Source organism: Chelon labrosus, assembly GCF_963514085.1.
Source record: "Chelon labrosus genome assembly, chromosome: 6".
Classification (NCBI taxonomy): Eukaryota; Metazoa; Chordata; class Actinopteri; order Mugiliformes; family Mugilidae; genus Chelon; species Chelon labrosus.
The window spans coordinates 5958793-5979180 of NC_140342.1; the positions used below are offsets into that span (position 1 = coordinate 5958793).

A 20388-nucleotide genomic window follows, 5' to 3' on the forward strand; every position below is an offset into this window, starting at 1 on the left:
TGTAATTTTAATAATGATCAGGTTCTTGATGAAGCATCACACTATCACTCACTGCTGTTGCCCAGTCAGCTTAACGTACCTGTTAACGAATGATTCTGAATGATGAAATGTGACAAAGGTGTGTCACCTGCCTTAACTTGCACAGCTGGAATTAGTCATGATTAAGTAAACCATGCAAAGAGCACCAAACCTTTTTGTGGCAGACAGCTACAATAAATGGTTTCCTCTGCAGAGCTGGGATTACATCATCTTATCCTCCCTCATCTCTAACCAGTAAGGGCATGTCTAATGACGCATTGGAGTGGAATAGAACAGAATTGACTTTATTGCCATTTTCACAGGTACAAAAAAGTACAGGTGCATTGGAATGCTTGTGCAAGGTTTCCTGAGTCGGCCTTTTTTAAGAATAAAAAAAAAAAAAAAAAGGTAAACTTTTTAAATAGCAAAACTATCACTGCTGCAAAATATAATCACTTTGTGAAAGTATAAAAAGAGAAAGAAATATAAATATAAAGTAGGACACTTAAAGCCAGGTCATTGTTTTAGTTTTATTATTAATACAACACAGATGATACAAAAAAATAATAAAGATAAGATAAATAGTATAAGGTTATTAACATAGTTTCCTTCACATTGTACTTGGAGTGTGGAAGGTAAAGAGACTAGACACTGTTAAGGCTGAGGTGACTTAAGGCCACTGTGGTCTGTTCAGATTTGCATATTTGCTGCAGTGCAGCTGATGTCAGTTTGAGTACATACAAATTAGGAAAAACACACACAAGAAATAAAGAGCAACATCTGGAAAGGAACATTTTGCATTTGGCAAGTCATTTCTTCTTTATGAGTGCTAACTTGTTTCTTTTCAAAATAAAGGAGGCGCAGGGACTTTACATTTCACCTGATGATTAAAATAACCTATTAGTTGTCCTTTTTGTTGTGTTCATGTTCAATTGGTACAGAAATATTACTGAAATATAACAGAATAAAAGAACAGGAAATTATAACATGCCTCTTTCTTTTTTTTTCAAATGTCAACACCAATTTCAGCATGATTCCCTTTCCAAACACTCCACAGCCTCCCTTCATTTGAGCCACGTGAGGTTCATTTTGTCAGAATACTTTTCACATTATGACGAGCTATATGAACATACAGTATTTACATTGTCACAAAATGGTTGGACTTTCTGCACCTTCACATGCTTTGTTCAGTGTCTTGAAATACTTTAGAATATTTGAATATGAAGTGTTCGTGTTAGGACAGTTTTATGACTTCAGTACACAAACACTTACTAATTCAGGCACTTGGTTTGCTGGGCACAAATTTAAATACTGTCGCATACTTCACCACAGCAAGGCAGAAGTTTCAGCCGATCTTAAAGTTAAAAAAATAATACTGATAATACTCATAGGTTTAGATTATCAAAAATTCAACATAATTGAGACGGTTTAAGGTACGTAGCACACTTTATATAATTAGATACACTGTGTACCTTATACTGTGTTTCATAAGGAAAATAATTGTTGTAGTTGCAGCTGAAAGTCTCACGCTCACTGTTCAAGAACAACAATGTCAGCCACTCCGTGCACTTGTGTAAGCTGTTTACAGTCGAGGGCTGCCACCAGCTTCCTGGGCCCGGGTTGGATGGGGATGAAGTGCTCTGTCAGTGTCACCGTGGAGTGACCGCCAACATCACTGAGAGGGGCAAGGAAGAGGGAAATGTTAATCCAGACAAGAAAATGTGTGGGGGAGAAATAGGCAGGCAGAAGGTAAGAGGAAGTGTTCTTACCCTACGACCACTTCGTGGCCCTTCTGAAGGCCCAGGCCCTCCACTCTGAACACCACGTCCTTTAGTGTGCGAGGCAGGGGGTTGGTGAAGGTAATCTTGGCTGCCATCTCCTTACCAACCACAGCTTCTCCCACAGGCTGTCGAGAGATGTAAGATATAAATTAGTCAGGAGGGACAAAGTAAACCGAACAAGGTTACTACAAGTTTTAAATGCTAATTATAAAAATGCTAAATATAATATAATCCTACCGTGATGTTGAGGTCAGGTGTACGGAGCCTGAAGGTCGTCTGGTTGGCCAGCACCTGCTGGGTCTCAGTAACTCTTCCAGCCAGGGTCAGCATCAGGGCTGCCTGGTCCACCAGCTGGTTCTGGTACTGCTGGTACGGCAGGACCCACTCAATGGTCTTCTCTGCATGGAGAAGTAAAGAGATGAGCTAGGTGTACATTTCACTGCAAGTCTTACTTATCATTAGATAAATGCTCTGACATTTGGGAAAATATAATGAAAATGTAACGTTCTACAGCACTCTCCTGTCTGTATGGTAATATAAAGCCACAGCTGGAATCTTCTTAGCTTAGTTTAGTTTAGCTTAGCTTAGCTTAGCTTAGCATGGGTTCAGAGGAATGAGAGGGAATAAAAACAAAGTTGCAGGTCTTAAAACCAAAACAACAATTCTCCATGTCACCTTGTCAGTCTGAGCATCTTCTATCATATATGGCGGTTTAAATCTTTCTTAGCAATAAATATTAATTAAAGCTCAGAGGAAATCCAACCTTCATTGGGCAAAAGCTCCACGTGCATCTCGTCCTTCTTGATGGCGTTCTTCAGCACACCAGTGTAGTACATGACAGCCACCTGGCTGTGCAGCGTTGTCCGACGGGGCTGCGAACTCAGGTTCTTCACCACGATGCTCAGCTGAGCGTCGGCTCCCATCCTGGGCCCCTCGCCCTCCATCTTCACCTCCACACACACATCCTCTGCCATAGGTGAGGAGTAGACGTCTGGCTTGCTGCCATAGCGACTAGCAGTCTCCACAGCAATGCGCTCCTCCTCTGAACCTGGCAGCAAAAAAAGAAGGAGTAGGTGAGTGCACCTCATTCTGTCTGAGGTTTCAGAGTTTCTAAAAAATTACAAGAGATACGGCACACAGTCTTCCCAAACAAAACAAACAGAGAGGCGTATTTTAACATTGTACAGACAGGTCAATAATCATTACTTATCGAGGAATTATTCTGTCTGGTTCTTGAATAGCAATAAAAGGTAGGTCTGCAGTTGGTCAAGTAAAATACCCCATCAGTACCTTCTTGGTGTTTGTACAGGTGTGTGATGTCTTCCCGCTCGTCTGAGCCCACTGCTTTGGTGCTGATGAAGTGGCCGACAGCTTTCTTCTCACTGTGGATCTGACTGAAGGTACCATCGAAGTTCCTCTGCCAGTAGATTTTATCACTGTTGACCTGACAGAAAAAAGAAGACCAGGTCAAAGATCAGAGTTCATGAGAAGTTCAACCAAATTATGCATCAAAATTATGTTATTCATCAGTTGGAAAATGATGAGATCCCATTCTGTGTTCACCTTGTTAATCAAGAAATCAAGAAATGAATACTGTGATGCCACTAGAAAATATTTTTACTGTATCTATTACATGTATGTCTGATTTACAGCAGTTATTGCAGCTCCAAAGACCACCTTTGCACATCCTAAATACCCAGTTTGCTAATGCATGGATACCAATGCAATGGAACAGAACAAAATAACAAAGTGCTCTTACCTCGGCAAAGACAAAAGGCGTGTCGTGTTTGAGGTAAACCTGGCCAGTGCGGATGGCGTTGACAGAGGCGGGGCCACAGCGGAAGGTGCCCTGGCTTGTCTCCTGAGGAGTGGAGTCGACAGCCTGCCAGCCTCCGTTTCCAGGAGGCAGGTCTGGTCTGGCCATCCAGCAGTCGTTCCATACGTGGAAATTCCTATGGGTAGATAGGGTTTAGATATTTGTATTTTTGAATTTGAATCACAGAGGTGACAATACTAGCCATAAGGAATGAACTTAGCACACTTTTAGCATGTCGAAGGGCATTCTAAGGACACCGGTACTACAAGATAGTCTGGAGCTAGATACCAGATTAGTGAGTTTGAGAGTAAATCATTGAGAGTGCATGGCGTCTCTGGGGTTTCAAGTTAGAGGGAATGCTACGGAGCAGTTCTAAATATATGGCACATTCCTGACGTGTTGATTTAGCAGCAGGCCACTTTCATAGCAGGATGTCCTGACCATGCACACCTCCATGTCTTACCAGACAGAGTCATTATTGAGGAGGTCGATCGGCTCCATATTCTCATCAAAATACACGTCTGTAGTGAGGGACACATCAGTATCATGAGCAGACTGGAAGTTGGTCACACTGCGGGCAGGTATTCCAAGACAGCGCAGCACTGGAAACCAAGACGGACAGACAGACAGACAGACATAGATGAATTAAAACAGAACTGGCCTTTAATACTTGAAAGTAATCAAATTAGCAGATAATAATACTTAAAGCATTTCTGCAAGGATGGCATTCGAATGGTTCCTTAGTATGTTATTATTGTGATTGAATGAAAGCGACACATGGGGCTCTGTGACAAAAGTAGGAGGTATGACGGGAATGTCTATGCAAGGTATTTAGGGTGTATATGAGCTGTGGCTTGCTATCGGGGGCAACGCTATGTACTAAGGTCAGCTAGCTATCATGTGAGGCTCCTTGCATGCACGCTCAATGAATGAAGTGTTCTGTGATAGAGTTACAGTGTGAGCTAATGAAAAGGGCCTGACAGACAGAGAGCCACGCTCACAATCATTTCTGGAGTGGTAATTTAATTGAGATGAGAACTAGGGAACTCTCTTGTATATTCTTTGTGTTTTTTTGATGTGGACACAGAGAGCACACACACACACAGTGTACACTCCCTTCACGTGCCAAATCTCCACCTCCCACTAAGGTTCAGCCTGTCTCCATAAACACGCCCTTCGCTTTCTCTCACGCCAACAAGTGCACGCTATTTTTTTCTCTTGCTCACCTGTTGTAGTGACCCCAGAGAAGACCCAGCACTGTCCGTACGACACGGGCGTCCCATCGGAGGAGTGGTATTTCCTCAGGATCTCCACGCTGCTGCTCCACGCAGCCGGAGACACTCCATCAGAGTAGTCCCCTGACCAGTTCCCAACCAGAACGCCAAGGTCATCCTGAGCATTTATCTGAAAAGAGAATCAATGAATTAGATTAAGGCATTCAGGTTGGTTTGAAGCAATGACCAGTTTTTTTTTTTTTTTAAATGTTCCAAATAATGACTCTTTTATCTGTTTTTTGATGCACATTAACTCACCATGGCAGACACAACTCTGACCACGTTGACGGGATCCCCACGACCAGACGGAGGCATGTCGCTTTTCTCAAGGATAAATAGGCATGCGTCCAGTAATCCTTCATGAAACTGCAGTGAAGAAAGGAAAAAAAGACTAAATTATGAAATTAAAATGATCCTGAGCTCCATGAGAATACAGCGGTGGAGACATCAAATTATAAATTACAGCAGGAACATTGTGTTTCCAAAGGAGAGTCTTCACTGTGAAATATTTTAGGTCATAGTCATAGTCACGCCTCAATTTAGGAGAATAATCTTCTCAGTTAAAGCTCATTTTCCAATGCTCTGTACTGAAATGCCAAGAAAAGACTGAATCTTCAATTATTTCACTCTTAACAAGTACTAGCCCTGTAGCTAAAGCCTGCTAGATTTGTTTCCTCTGTGACATATAGCAGAGCTCCATTGTTTTCCCCAAACCTTGTAAAAACACATAATTGTTCCACAGGAATGCACCATCCTGCCACTGGAAGTACCCACTTGTGCACCAAATGTGTAATAATCTGAGCTCGAAAATAGCCCCCAGCAAAAACACTGTTTACTCTTGTCTAACTATCGTTAGCAGAAATGTCAGCTCTTCCCACATTTCTAGGTATTTTCTAAGCATAATACATACAGCTGTAATAAAACTGTGGTGTTTGGAGCTAGTTCGAGCACGACGTCAGTAGGAACATACTGTAGATGTAACAACCATTCAGGAACATAAGGATGCAGCACATTCCAGTCACGTCTCATTTTTATAGTCCATACCTGCCCAAAGTTCCATGTGCGGGCACCGATCTGTTTCTCAGTTCCGTAGTAAATCCTTCCAGTGTCATTGAGCACATACTCCTTCCTCCCCTCCTCGTCATCCAGGAACACAGTGTCCTCTGCAAACAAATGAAACGCATTATAACTGTGCATCTCCAACTATTTTATCCAGCATTGTATATACTTTCTCATTTTGCTAAGTTATGACTAAAGTTCAATCCAATTAAACCATTCTTGGCAGAGAATACAAGGAATCCTTTGCATGTAAGACTTTAGGAAGGCTTCGTCTTCCTCCCTGTCAGTGAAAGTGACCCAGAATCTGTGTTTTTTTCACCTCTGCAGTGACTGAACCACTTAAGAATGCGATTTCTTTTCACATTTTATGAGAGCATGTTCCAGAGGCCAGGAAATGGTTAAGAAACACAATGACTCCATGGACCTTGCAGTGGGGCCCACACTCGTCTATGGGAAACAGTCTGTTTTGAGTGACATCAGCGCTACAGACAAGGGCGTGCACCCCTTGCAGGAGCTTCACAAATCTGTGTATATCCTCTCCTATCCCTTTTATCCGTTGATGGCGCCACCACGACTACCCGTGGGTGGAGAAAAGGAACGTGACAAAGAAAAAGAAAATTCTGGCATTTTCAGAGTATTTAAGATGGGCATGAGAAAAAGCAAGTGAAAGGAAGAGGTTTAACAAAGTCCTGGAGGAGGGGTTGCGTGAGAGAAAGAGGGGAAGTTATGCTTGGAAGAGAACAGGGTGGAGGGAGAGAGAGTGAAGCACAACGCAGTGTCTTGAGATTTTACTGGAGGAAGCAGAGGGAGTTGAAGCTGACAGTATCTGGCAGTTGTTATAAGTGTGGTTTTCACTTCTTACTGAAAATTCCTGAGAGGAACAGACACACAGGAGGATATGGAGGAGGAGGCCAGAGAAGAGAGTGATGGGGTTACAGAGTGAGGGTCGGGTCAGCAGATAGCAAGAATGGAGCTGGGTGGGGAGAGGCATAAAACTGCAGGAAATACACATGGCAGCAGTAAAAGCGATGGCGAGGACAGGTTGCCAGCTGCAGGGATTACTCTGAACTTGCCCCGTGGCGTTTCATACAGTAATTGTAGGATTTTGACTTTTATGAGCGTGAGGCAGAGATTGGTCTCGGGGAAAAAGAGATTGAAAGAGGGAAGAGGAGATTGGGCACGCTGCCAAGAGCAGCAAACCCACAATGAAAGACAGACAGTCTTCCTTATCAAATCCAGGTCCAGGTTCTGGTGCGCTGCTAGTTCACCTCTTTCTCTCAAATATCCTGTCTGGATAATTTGCAAAACTCAGGCGAATACTCAATGGACCTCATTTCCTCATGCTTTCTTTACTGAATAATAGAATAGTACACATAATAAAAATGAAGCTGACCTCTGTTTCCTTTTTAAATATGTCAGAAATAAGAAATACTGATAAATTTGTACATAAGCACAGTTTCGAACACAAGGAACTACCATTTGTGTCAAAAAAAAGTCAGAAATGGTATTAAAAGCAGCTGTAGTAAATACACTCATTTGCCAAGTTCAACAACAAATGTGTCCTTTTGTAACAGCCAGTCTTTCATGACTGGTGACTAATGCTCAGTTTATGTTGAAACTGCATCAGGAAAGTGGTAATGCTCATTCTGGAGGATGAAGTTTGTGTTTTCTGTTATTTAACCTAGCCTCTGACCAAAATGGGGGTTGTCAAAATAATAGGAACATGTTTTGGCACTACACAATACAATTTGAATTTGTGTTCAGTAATAATCATAATGCAATGCTGCACTGACTGATTTTTTTGTTTTAGGGCCCACACCTAGAGTTAACCCGGAGTTGATGTCATGACTTCATCTCTCTGTTAAGCTTTTTCAAAGAAGATGTTTTGCGTTGTCCTAGCAGGAAAAACCCAAGTATACACGACAGGATATCACGTATGGCGCTTTCGAATGGGGTCAAGTTTACCGTGGTTAACAAGAAGAGTCCATATGAACCCTCTTGTGGTTTTCAGAACCTTGCAACTGTAATCTGAGTTTACAAGTTGTGACAGGCGTGCTGATATTTTTGTAAATGACTGAATCAGACTTGCTCAGTCAGAGTCTTGTTATCAGAATGTGAGTATGATAACATGCCATTTGGATTTTATTATGAGGCAGGTTTCAGCCTATACAGAGATAAAAATACCTCTGCATGCAAATGAATAGTCCTCCGTCACTGTTCTGTTCATCACCACATAAAGCCTGTCCAAATGATTGATTGCCTTGACATATCTTTGCCAGAGCACAATTAGTTCCCAATGGAGGGCTTCCAGACCAACTTTCTGCCACAAGACATTTGTAGGTGCGGAAACTGATGGCTTCTAGACTCCAGCAGTTACCTATTAGCGGTTTTCTCACGACTTCTGACTCATGGCCAATCAGTTTGAATGCCAAGCATTTTGTGTGCACAACTTCCCATGTCATAAGCACTAGTACACGTTCCATTTAAAGGAATTATCAGTAACGCCTTTTTAACAGCAGCTAGCACGTGTTACATGTTAAGTTGACATTTTAAATGAGAGTTTAAAGGCCAAAATAAGGTCAAGTCACACAAATATGTTTAAAGCAGGTATCTTTTTGCAAGTTAAACTAATTCACAAAAACTACTGTTAAGCCTACAAAATAAGCCATCCTCTCCAGAAACCAAGTCAGAAACAAAACTCATAACAGTGTAATGTTTGTGTAGAGTACTTGGAAATGTGCAGCAGAATGGAAAACTGTCAATTGACGCTGGCACAAGTGTCATACCGTCTCAGCTGTCTGCACTGTGTAGAAATTCTATACAAAAGGATTTTCTCTTTTTTTAGTTTTAACGTACAATGTGCTTAAGTTACTAAAAATATTATTAAAATGTTAAATATTCATTCATTTTCTGTAATGAAAATGTGGGGGGAGACATTGGGACAGGTCGCCATTCTATCTCAGGGCTAACACAGAGAGACAGACAACCATTCACATTCACATGCACACCTACGGCCAATTTAGAATCACCAATGAACCTAACAAGCATGTCTTTGGACGGTGGAAGGAAGTCAGAGTACCCGGAGAGAACCCACGCAGACACATTGAGAACATGCAAACTCCACACACAAAGGCCCCAGATGGATTCGAACCAGGAACCTTCTTGCTGTGAGGCATCAGTGCTAACCACCAGAAGTTGTGCAGAAGTTGTCATTTTTTAAAATCTCCTTTTATCACGTTTCCAGGGTCGCAATAGTTTATGCATAAACAAAGGTTCAAATCCATATCTGTATAAACACTTTATAAATGAGGCAGCTCAAGATCTGCTTCACCGCATAGACAAACTGTTTTGATCTCAAATGTAGCTGAAAGCAGTGCTTAAGGGGCTATCATGTAGCCAGAAATCTTGAATTAGAGCCAGTTGAGTTACATAACTCCTACAGTCACACACTGTCACGCTGTAGCTATTTGATGGACAGCAATGTTCTCATGGATTCAGCTCGTCTCTCTCACCCATGTGCCACATTATATCAGGCCTCCTTTCAGAGATTAAATAGCTAAATAGACATCTATTTGCTATCAGATAGATAGCAGTTCTGGGAAATGAACTGCTCCAGGCTGTTTTTCTCTCAAAGCGATGTTGACTTGTTGTTTAAAAGTATTCTCCCTCAAACTTAACATTACTCCAGATAGTACGTATTTCATTTCAGACTTGTTATGTAACACCACCTGTCTTTCATTCCTTCATTTTTACTCCTCTTATCACCTGGCCATGATTCGACTTCTTTCCATGCTCTCTCCTACATTCCTGCCCTCAGTCCATGAAAACCTTCTGCCCCATTCCCACCCCACTACCAGCTTACCTTCACACCAGGGGTTGAAGAGCATGACGATAGTCTTGCTGGAGTTGTGAGTAGTTGCAGCCTCGCCTTTCAAAGTGCAAGTTGTCACGGTGAGCCCATACAGCCCGATCACAGCATTTGCCGGTGAGTTGACGGACAGCTTGATCTTGCTGCCGTTCTGCTCTGTGATCTTGGCCTCCCAGCGTTCATCCTCCAGGTGCTCCACCAGTGGAATGATGATGTGGGTGCCTTTGGATACCACGGGCAGTGGTCCTACATGAGAGAGGTGATATTGTCAGGCACATACTGAATGCTGCATAAGAACACACTAATAAGAAGAGACACTAAAAACGCTTTACAAATAAAAGACATATTTCGACATTGTGGGACATGCTTTTACTCATGTTTTTGCAAAAATGTATTTAAGGAGATTAATAGCACTCTGAACTGTGCAGGAGACTGTTGCTAGGATTAACATCATTCTGCATCGTTGTTCTTGTCTCCAGCTCAGTTGCATGAAGTTAAAGTGGATTTGCTGTGAACTACTAGAAACCATTAATGCTCTTGGAAACATTTAAATACGAAGTTTAATACAAGGCTGAAAAAAAATCTACTACCTGTCTTTCAATTGTCTGTAAATCAGTGACAGATTATTTTATTTTAAATAAATAAACCTCCAATGGTGCAACAAAGTGCTTTTAAGGAACAAACAAAATGAAACGTGTTCGTGTGCAGATAAAATATAAAAACTGAAAATGCAAATCAAATGAGACTTCATTGCAACATGTAGTTGGCGGCTTGAGTCAGAGTAATTCCAGAGGATGACAACAATAACAAACTGTAACCCACATGTGGATCACAACCTTTGGCCTGGCTATACACAGCTTCTCTGAGCAAACACATTTCTGAGGCTGGAGGACCTCCAACACTGCACCACACACACTTCACCGTAGAAAGCAAAGCACATTTGTGTGTGGTATTTCTTAGGACAATTATCTTAAGACAATTAGCTAAAGTGTTCCTTTGAACATGACTTGATATTTAGGTATGGGCTAACCAAACACAAAAAATAAATAATTAAGTAAGACAGCTTTGTGAAAACACTCTCTTTCATGAAAAATGGACAGATAACCCCCCCACCCCACCCACAAACTAGATTAAGATGTACTGGATGGTTTCCTCTGAGTTGCTGTGGCACCCCGCAGGGCTGCCATTTGCTGAAAAAATTATGGAGTTAACTAAGAAACCATTATTCTCCATCTGACTGCATTCAGGACACCCTGCCCTTCCTTTGTCACATTTGAGTACTTATTCAAAGGGAAATGTGAAAAACACCAAATCTTTAAGACTGGAACCACTTTGTCTTTACTGAAAACTGGGTCAGAATCTTTATTGCAAGTTGACCAACAGCTTACAAAAGTAAAATATAATACGGAGCACTGCTTTTAGTGCACTTTCTGTGCCCTTAACATAACCTTTTCCCCAGAAAATAATGGTATTTACAGCCTGATGAATGTGACTAAGTTAGATACTCACTTACAATAAGGCCTATCTAAGCAGCAGGTGACAAGAAATCACTTCTGTGTGGTGATGTAATGTCCATTTATTCCCAGCCGTGCAGTATGAGGCCCGGAAATACAAGAGGGAGGTGTCCGGTGTCATGAGGTCTGGAAACTCTTAATGCTGTGGGCCGATGGATGGAATCCAAAGCTTGTGGTGTAGCTCTAGTTGAAGAGCTGCTTGATTTAAACACGGCACCTCCGCGTAGCATTTTAACCGTGTTTCCCATACTCTGAACAGTTAGTGGTTTGACCCTTAGTGTTTACATGTGCAACTATTATTGGTGAAAGGGGCACTCTGCAATTTTGCTCATGAAAATCAGAGTAGCTTATACATCACGGATAATGGGACTCGTGCTGTGAAAACAGTTATAAAATGTCTTCAGAGTCTAGAGCAGTGGTTCTCAGCATGTTTGTTTTATTGTTGTACTTATTGTTTAGCATGACATACAAGACAACCTTGTCAAATGAGCTACTGAGCAGGTTTATACACAAAGCTAGCCTTAGCTATTTCAGTTGTTTAATCTAGGCTATTACTTTTAGCTGGCTTAGCACTTGCAACTGTTTATTACTTTTAGCTAACATAGCATGCTATTGTTTATTTACACTTAGCTATAGTATTTCAGCTATTCCATCTTGCTAACTTTGCTAAATTAAATATTTATCAACTATTTTTAGCTCACAGTTGTTAACTCTTTTAGCTACACTTCAGCTATTTTCAACATTTTATCTATTCCATTTTGATAACTAGGATATTTAAACTGTTTATATATAGTATTTTCAGCTATTCATTCACACTATTTCCTATCCTATCATTTAGCTACTGTAACTTTCAGTTACCACCTATGTATCCACTACTTTTTAGCTATTTCAGCTGTTTATTCTTTACTTTCTACTGTTTAACTATTTGCCCATTAGGCCACTTCACTTATAGTTATCCACCCATTACATTTAGCTAACTAAGACTGATATTACACAACAGCGACTTCTTTCCTTAATCTGTCTTAAGTAATATGATGAAACACAGTATATGATCTAGGACATACAGTATTCATTCTTGGTCCCACCATCACTTAGAAAAGGAAAAGAGACACTTGTACTCAACAGTATTTCTTAACTATCTGTTTATGAGTACTGCAGACCTACCTGTTTTTAGGTCCAGGTGCAGCTTGTGGGTGTCGGCATTGAAGGGCCTGTTGAGCTCCAGCTCCATCTGGAAGGTCTGTCCTCTGCGGATGATCATCTCATCACCATGATACATGTCAGTGTGATGCTCCCGTCGGTTCTGACCCGTCTTGGAGCTCAGAAGGTCCACTGAGCACACCGACAACTTAATTTCTGAGAGAGGAAAGTTGCATATCAAATGTAAGTATGTGACTATGCTTCTGCTGCCAACAGTGTCATAGTATCTGTTGGAATTGTGCTGATATTTTTGAGGAACGTGGACTATAGGCCTAATATATATAAAAGAAGGACATTCTAACACTGACAACATCCATTCATCTGTGGACTACAATTTTGAAGCCCCACATTTGTTTTTTTTCCCCATTGCATCACGATTGTTTTTTTGGAGTCAGAATTGATCATATTGTGGTAGAAGAGAGGAGATCGAGAGGAGCTGAGGTGGATCTGGCTGACTTTTTAATCCCTCTAGATAAGACATCTCCACTACCCTACCTCTTCATATCTCCTTAATAACGGAATTATGTTCAAATGGACCACGTTCACCACCACCACTGACCAACAAGAAGTGAATTTAACTGAATTGAATTACTGACATACTGACTGAATGTACTGACTTATTATTTTATGAGAGAAGCTGACAATTTTTAAATGGCATTTATTGGAGCTAGAGAATTTTTGAAGCCAGCTTCACTTTTAGGACTCTGTGACTACATCCATCCTTTATGCACATTGTATGTCCAATAAGCAAAAAACTGCCCATACAGCTGGAATAAAAATATGTTATATTTAATTGTTAAATAACAGTCAGAGACATTACCTTCCATTTCCTTTGCCTCTCCATTCTCAGGCTTTGGCTTAGTGGGCTCTACGACTGGGGCCGGGGATGGGATTTTGTCCAGTTCCACCTTATCTGTAACATCATAGGAGGTACTGTTCTGGCGCTTACAGCAGCACGGGCACATCTTCCTGAACCAGCGACGGCAGCCTCCCTCCTCCTGCTTCTTCTCCCCATGCTTGTGAATGGTCAGCTCCACCCTGGTGGGGGGTGCGGCTCCAGGGAAACGCCCAATCTCTGAAGTGCCTCTCACTGTCAGTCGCTCACCTGGCATTCTGAAAGACAAGAAAAAAGTTGCTGTCTCTGTTTGAGGAGTAAAATCTTTGATACCAATCAACCCACTGCTATAAAACAAAGATAATTATTCTGCTTTTTTAGGTATGAAGATGGTTTAAAGCTCTGCCTGAAAACTACAGAAATAAGCAAATAATATGGTTGGAGTGAAAATGAGCTCTGGAAGATGATTGTTGTAATACCACCAGTCAGTAAATGTAAACGAGTGTGTGTGGATTTTAGACTATTAGACTGTTTGCACCTCAGAATATTTGCACTGTTCTCTTATGCAGTTGACATACCAAACTATTGATCCAATAATCAGGTAAATAAGAGGTTAATTGATTGCAACTCAGGTAGTATTAAATTAAGAATTTATGACTCACATGTCACACTCACACTTCTATTTAAATTGAAATCTGTGATAGAGAATAAGTTGAGACTTGAAAACATGCAGACCAAACTCAAAACAACTGCGGAAAATTGCAGACGCTAGTGTTAAGAGGTCATTAGAGAAACACTGTGCTACAGAACATTTCATTCCGATGTGATAAACCAAACATCTCTCCAGTTCTCCATTCTTTTCATCTCTCAATCAAGAAACAGTCATTATAGTTTTATTTATTTATTTTCCCACAATTACCACATTTCTGATTTGGACTTGGCAAACTCCCAAAGCATTCAGGGGTATTTAGCCGTACAGCCCTGCCGGGTACACTGGCTGTGTGATTTACCATAACATCTACAAACAGCTGGAATCCATCTGCTGCACCCCAGCTGCAGCTGGAGAGTAATGTTGTTTCTGTGCTTGTCGTGTGTGCTCTTTGTGTGCACATACGCCGCGGGGGTAGGTGTACAGTACTTGTGCATCATGCGGACATTTATCACCCTGCCACATCCCCACCCTCATACACTGCACTAATAATCACAGGGGAATTAGATCATTTGTCTCACTGAAGATAAGCACGTCCTTCCTTCCCATCCCCACATTTTTAACTCAGGTTCAAATGTCACACACCAAATAGGAATGCTGGGAAAGTAAAAAAAAAGTGTTGAATACACTGAAAGGCTGATGGAGGAGGACTTCCCTCTTACCCCCTCCCCCTCCCCCCCTTTTTTTATTCTCACCATCTGCATCTTCTCTCAATCAAAACATGAAAGCCACACAGGCTGCAGGGTTAGCATGCAAAAATAAATCTATTTTGCTCAAACATTAAAGGGCCAGTGAAATTTTGTTAGCCCTTGTAAACCGCCCATGAACCCTTAATGAGCTGCAGTAATGTACACAGTCAGGAGAAATACAGTGTTGCTAGGTAAACACGTATAAGGGAATTATGGTTTATAGAGCGATGACTCTCATTTCTACAAACACCCTTTGCTGAGTCGCATCTCCCTTGGTGCTGTCGACAGTCCTGAAGCTTTCCACCCAATGGAGTTTACGGTAATATAGTGACTAGTTTTGAAATTCTTAGTCATGTTTTGAAAGAATGGGTCTGCGATTTCACACAGATGAAACACAGCTCAACAAAAAGGGTAGTTCCCCTGGACAATCATGGAAAGAAACACAAGTCAAAGACATATTCAACTGCCACTAGTAGACTTTATCAGCTTTAGCTACCTAACACATTAATGCTAACTCACTGTAAATTAGGGAAAAACTAGGCAATACGTATCTCCAGCTCTAGTTCATTTATCTAAATATTTTTAGCAAATTTTATAATAATAATTATAATAATAACAATATAGCCTATTGACTTGATAGACACTTGAATGCTAAACAACTGATGCTAAAACCAATTAAAACCGAAATGCCCAGTCTATGAAGCTAGCTAGGAAGCTAGCTTGGATGAGTGAAACATCTGCCCTTGTGTCAGTTTTTTAGCAAGACAGCATAGCATTATGGTGACTAAGTTATTTTTTGGTGCGTATAGAAAAACATACAAGACACAAATGCAGATAGCAGATAGATTTACACTTCAGGTAAGGAGTTTTTGCCATTTTTCAGTAAGCTGCTTGGCTTCCACTCAGTGTAGCAACAGGATTCTTACAAACATAGAGTAGAACAGTAACCTGAAAAGTAATCTTTAGTAAAGCTAAAGATATGGTCTTTAACTTCAATGGTAATGCTGGTGGTTACGTTAGTAGGATAGTAGTCAGTTAGAAAGCACACTTTGGCAGCAATTTCTGGATATGGCGAGCATGGGCAGTTTCTTATTTTGGCGGATAAGGTAACCCCCAGCCAAAGGGTTCGGCTCGCTGTCAGTGACTGTCACTGTTGTAGATATTTCATTCTGCAGGGTACATTTTTGTTCAACAATTTTAACACACTTTCAGCATTACTTATAGCCTAGTAGAGCAGTAAGACAGGTGACATTTGAATGGTGACATTTGAGGTATCTTCCTGCATATTTCAAACGAACAAACAGCAGCAACAGTTTTTGATAAATGCTGCTTTACTATTGAGTTTCATGGTTAAATATTTGCCCTTAGGAGGCGCATCAAACATACCGATTTGGGCAGAGAAGTGATAGTGAAGCTATGCGGCAGAGTTCAAAGAGCAGGCAACAGCTGAGAAAGAGGTGGTAGGGAGGGGCGTCTTATAGTATCAGACACTAAGAGCCTGCAAGTGAGAAGAGTGTGTGTGTGTGTGTGTGTGTGTGTGCAACATCTGCGTGTGTGCAGGATGCTATGTTACACTTTTCACATTTTTCACACACCATGTCTTCCTGAGTTCATCTGCTGGCCAGAAGTCTTCCCCTCCCTTCAAATCCCCACAGTATTTAGCAGAAACCTTCATAATCACAGAGGCCGAAAACAATGGACCAGCTTTATGTTTTGAAATGTGGTCTCCACATTCAACTGAAGACACTCCCTGACTCTGTAAATTAAAAGTGGAACTAACAAAATAAAACATATGACAGAAGTCATTGATTCATACTTTCACTACTTTGTATTAAATTAACTTATGTTTCTCTACTAACTTGTGGACTATGGATGGCTACATAGTTTGGATGATAAACGGAAAGAAACGTGTTCAATTGACCGAAAAAAAAAAATAAATCAACAAAAAAACAAAACATACAGGTTGTTCCAAAACATAAGAACTGAGCAAAGGTCTTTCGGGGTGTTGTGTTAGCAATTTGTGTCAGCGTTATCTCACCACTGCACCTAGGTGGCCCAAAATTGGCCAATTAAAGACAACCACTGAACCCCTTAAAACCATGAAAAGCCATCCCACGAGCCTATTTTCTTGGCAGCGTTGCTCTTCCCTTACACTTTGATGCACAAACTTAAATGGGTCTCTAATACAGGCATCAGCCAAGCTTGAAACACACACACACAGCCACACACACACTTATCACTTTCTCCACTGTTTCGTGCCCATCCCTCTGCAACCCTGCACTTGTCTTCTGTTGGTTTGTGTTGGTATGCCAGCAAGGCTGCTACGCCTGTACTGGCCCCCTGAGATAAATGCTGCCAGTTAAAGTCCACTGTTCAAAAACAACAACATCAGCTTTATATCCTCCTGACTACCAGTAGTTCTAATTTGTCCTCTGTGGAGGACATTTGTAAACCTGAGTATCTCCCATCCACTGCATACTAGTGAATTAACTCCTTTTACTATCTACAGAGGACATTTAGGGCTTTTCAATGATACCAAATGTGAAGGGGTGAGGCTTTGGTACTTTTCTCTTTCTCATTATCCATCAGTTATATGATATCTTAAAAATAACAACTTGAGATTGGGGAATTTTTTTAAAACAATGTGATGGACAATATTTTTTTTTCCTGGTAGTCAGGAGGATACAGCTTGTTTGTCTGGTCATGTGGGTCTCTGACAGAAGAGGTAAGCTGGTGATTGGCCACCAACCCACAAGGCTGAAAACATGAAAATGCCTAAACTAAGCGATTATGATTTTATGCTTTAATGCTTAACCTTCTGTCTGTAGCCTAACTGCTGCTGGAAACCAACCAGATGTGGCGACAAAAAACTTTCCCAAGTCCGAGGCTAAACTTCACTGGGTGCTGAAGTTTAATATACGGAACAAGAGCAGATCCTAAACTGAGTGATACCGTCTGTCCCGTGTCTGTATGTGAGCGTCTCTATCTGTGGACAGTCATCCTATGAAACGTCAGTTGTAGAAAGTAACTGTCCTTAAGTAAAAACCGCTGGATCATGCGCGCACGAACTGACACTTCACTTATCAGAAAAAAAAGAAAGAAATATAAAAGACTGATGCTCTTACTTTCTCTTTGTGGATTATTCTTTGGACCGGCGGTGAAACTTCTGCTGCGCTCCGAGTAATTATCTCTCAGCCGAAAAAGTTTTGGAAACTTTTCTCTGGTCTTTTCTCGCTGCGCGCTTGGACCGGAGCTCTTATAAGCGTGTCCCGGAATGTAGTGCGCGGTACTTTAAAGTGATACACACCCCTCTTCCTTACGACTCAGCCCACGCCGCCCCACCCTCTAAAATGGGCTGAAGTTCCCCGACTCCCACTAGGGGGTCGCGCTCCTTGGTGCGCGCTGCGTCACAGAGCGCACGTATCATAACCTAATATTGAATGATGTGTAGCGCGTACGCACAGGCGCGTAGAGGAAAAGTGAGGAGAGAACGGTAGTTATGCAATCCTCAGTAGTACTTTTTTCCGATGCAGGAAGGGAGTGGAACCTGGCAGAGAGTGGAGAGGAGAAAGATAAGGACCTCGTGCTTGAATTTACTTTAAAGTAAGTGGCCTTAGAGTCAGCATTAAAAAACAACGAACACTCTTGCACATAACGTCAAAGAATCATAATATAAGCCAAACGCACACAGTCCAAATTGTTAATTGCGTTTGTATTACAATAAAATCAAAAATAATGCATGCACCACAAACTTACGACCTCTAGACCAAAATACCCACCAAAACCACAATTTGACTGACATGGGTTAATTCTGTCCGGAACTTTCGGAAACAGCTTACTGTCACTGTTCTGGAAAACCCTCTGTTGCTAGATTTCACTTCCTCTTTCAGTACTTCTCTCTTGGGTGGTTTACACAAAGACCTCAAATGACACACCCATCCTGACCTCTGATCATATAAGTCACATCATAAGTTCAAGACACCTCATACCCAGGCCACAATGGGAAGTGAGAACCTGCCCGTACAGGTTTGCCATTGCATTTGATTTTACTCCAAAACATCTACATAGTAAAAACACAAGATAATGAAATCATGGTTGTCTGTTATCTGTCTCATAGCTTCCAGGAGTGTCATCAACAAATTATAGCTTACAGTGTGGATGACTAAAGTGCACCAGTAACCAGTGTTCTTCTGTCAGTCACAGTTGATGGACTATGTAATGGTATCTAAGCCCGCCAGCTGGTCTCTGATGCTGTGCTACGGTCCTGCGGTGCTTTACAGTAAATGCTAATATGACCACTGCAACAATGCTAACCTACAGATATTTGGCAGGTATACTGTTTACCTTATTCACCATCTTAGTTACTTGCAAGATTCTCTAATTACCACTAAACCCAAAGAACAGCTGAGGTTGACAGTAATGTAATTGCGCTAGTTTTATAGGTTATAGTTTATAAACGCAAGAAGTTATCTAAGAAGAGGACAAACCCGGATCTGATAATGGTGCTAGAGGAAAAGTCAGCGAACAACCAAAATGTATCCTCTAAATCAGCACTCTGATATACTGTACATAGATATAAAGTGTTACCACATTTCACTGAAGTTTACCCAATAATCGTGAAGGTGAAAGCTCATGGTGGATGGGAAGAAACCAGGGTATTCCCAAAGCCAGTGAGCCTTATCCTCTGGGGGGATCATAATTGTCTGTACAAAATTACACGATGATCCACCCAGTTCTTTTTGAGCTATTTCAGTGTGAATCAAAGTAAGTGGAGTGACTTTTTCCTCAGTGCAGTCCTCAGTTAGCTCCTCTGACTCTGACTATACTTGTGCTGCATGTGTTAAGGTGTGCTTTGTGCAAAGGGTGGCTGAAAGATAATCAGCACTGTGTCTACCGAATAGATGATACTGTTGTCTATTCTGGTGCCGCTGGATTTAACACCACACTATCTCCTGCTGCATAGAAGGGGACTGATATATACTGATATAATATAACCATATGGCACAGACAAGACAAGACAATTGAAGATTTAAATTCTGTCAAGGATTTCCTGTAAAAACAGGAAACCATTTCATTCTTTTTTTTATCCAGTGACTATACTATAGGCTTACACATAAATGGAACAGAGCCATGATAATCAGTTAGCTACATCTTTGATTTCATTCCCGTTACCAATAACAGGAATACTGTGGGAAATTAATTTGACAAACTGAAGAAAAAAACTGTATACCATTTTTTGCTTGGAGCCATACATTAGTTATTTTTCTCCTGACTATTTGTATTTGTGGAAAATGCAGACCATTTATTGTCAATGCTGCTGGCTTGACACTTGCATGATAAATGACTCAGGCAGCATTTGCGGCTTCTGCCGGGCAATGGGCGTGAGAAGAAACATAAAGGTGACTTGGGTTCTCTGAGGATCAGAGTATAACAGATGAGATTGGATCCTGGCTCTCACTATGCGTGGGAAACCAAACAGCACAGCAGCGTGCCAAGTGAATCTTCCTGACTGTGAGAGACGCAAATGTGTCTCACAATATGTACGAAGTATCCTTTAATTGTTTTAACTAAGCACAAGTTGTAAAAAATACAGTAATGTATTACTGTATGGCTGCCGTTTGTTGT

At 41.2% G+C, this 20388-nt stretch overlaps 1 protein-coding gene across 1 annotated transcript; it reads right to left on the minus strand.

Annotated features, from left to right (window-relative positions):
- Positions 1-558: 558 nt before the first annotated feature.
- tgm1l1 (transglutaminase 1 like 1) lies at positions 559-18028 on the minus strand. Its single transcript, XM_084546857.1, has 14 exons — positions 17889-18028; positions 13351-13643; positions 12495-12686; positions 9811-10062; positions 5934-6052; positions 5148-5255; positions 4842-5019; positions 4079-4217; positions 3559-3751; positions 3090-3243; positions 2563-2847; positions 2037-2197; positions 1788-1924; positions 559-1693 (listed from the first exon to the last, which is right to left on the minus strand). Exons 2-14 carry the CDS (start codon positions 13640-13642, stop codon positions 1549-1551), a joined length of 2355 nt encoding a protein of 784 aa, XP_084402983.1. The 5' UTR covers position 13643; positions 17889-18028; the 3' UTR covers positions 559-1548.
- Between the last annotated feature and the right edge of the window lie 2360 nt (positions 18029-20388).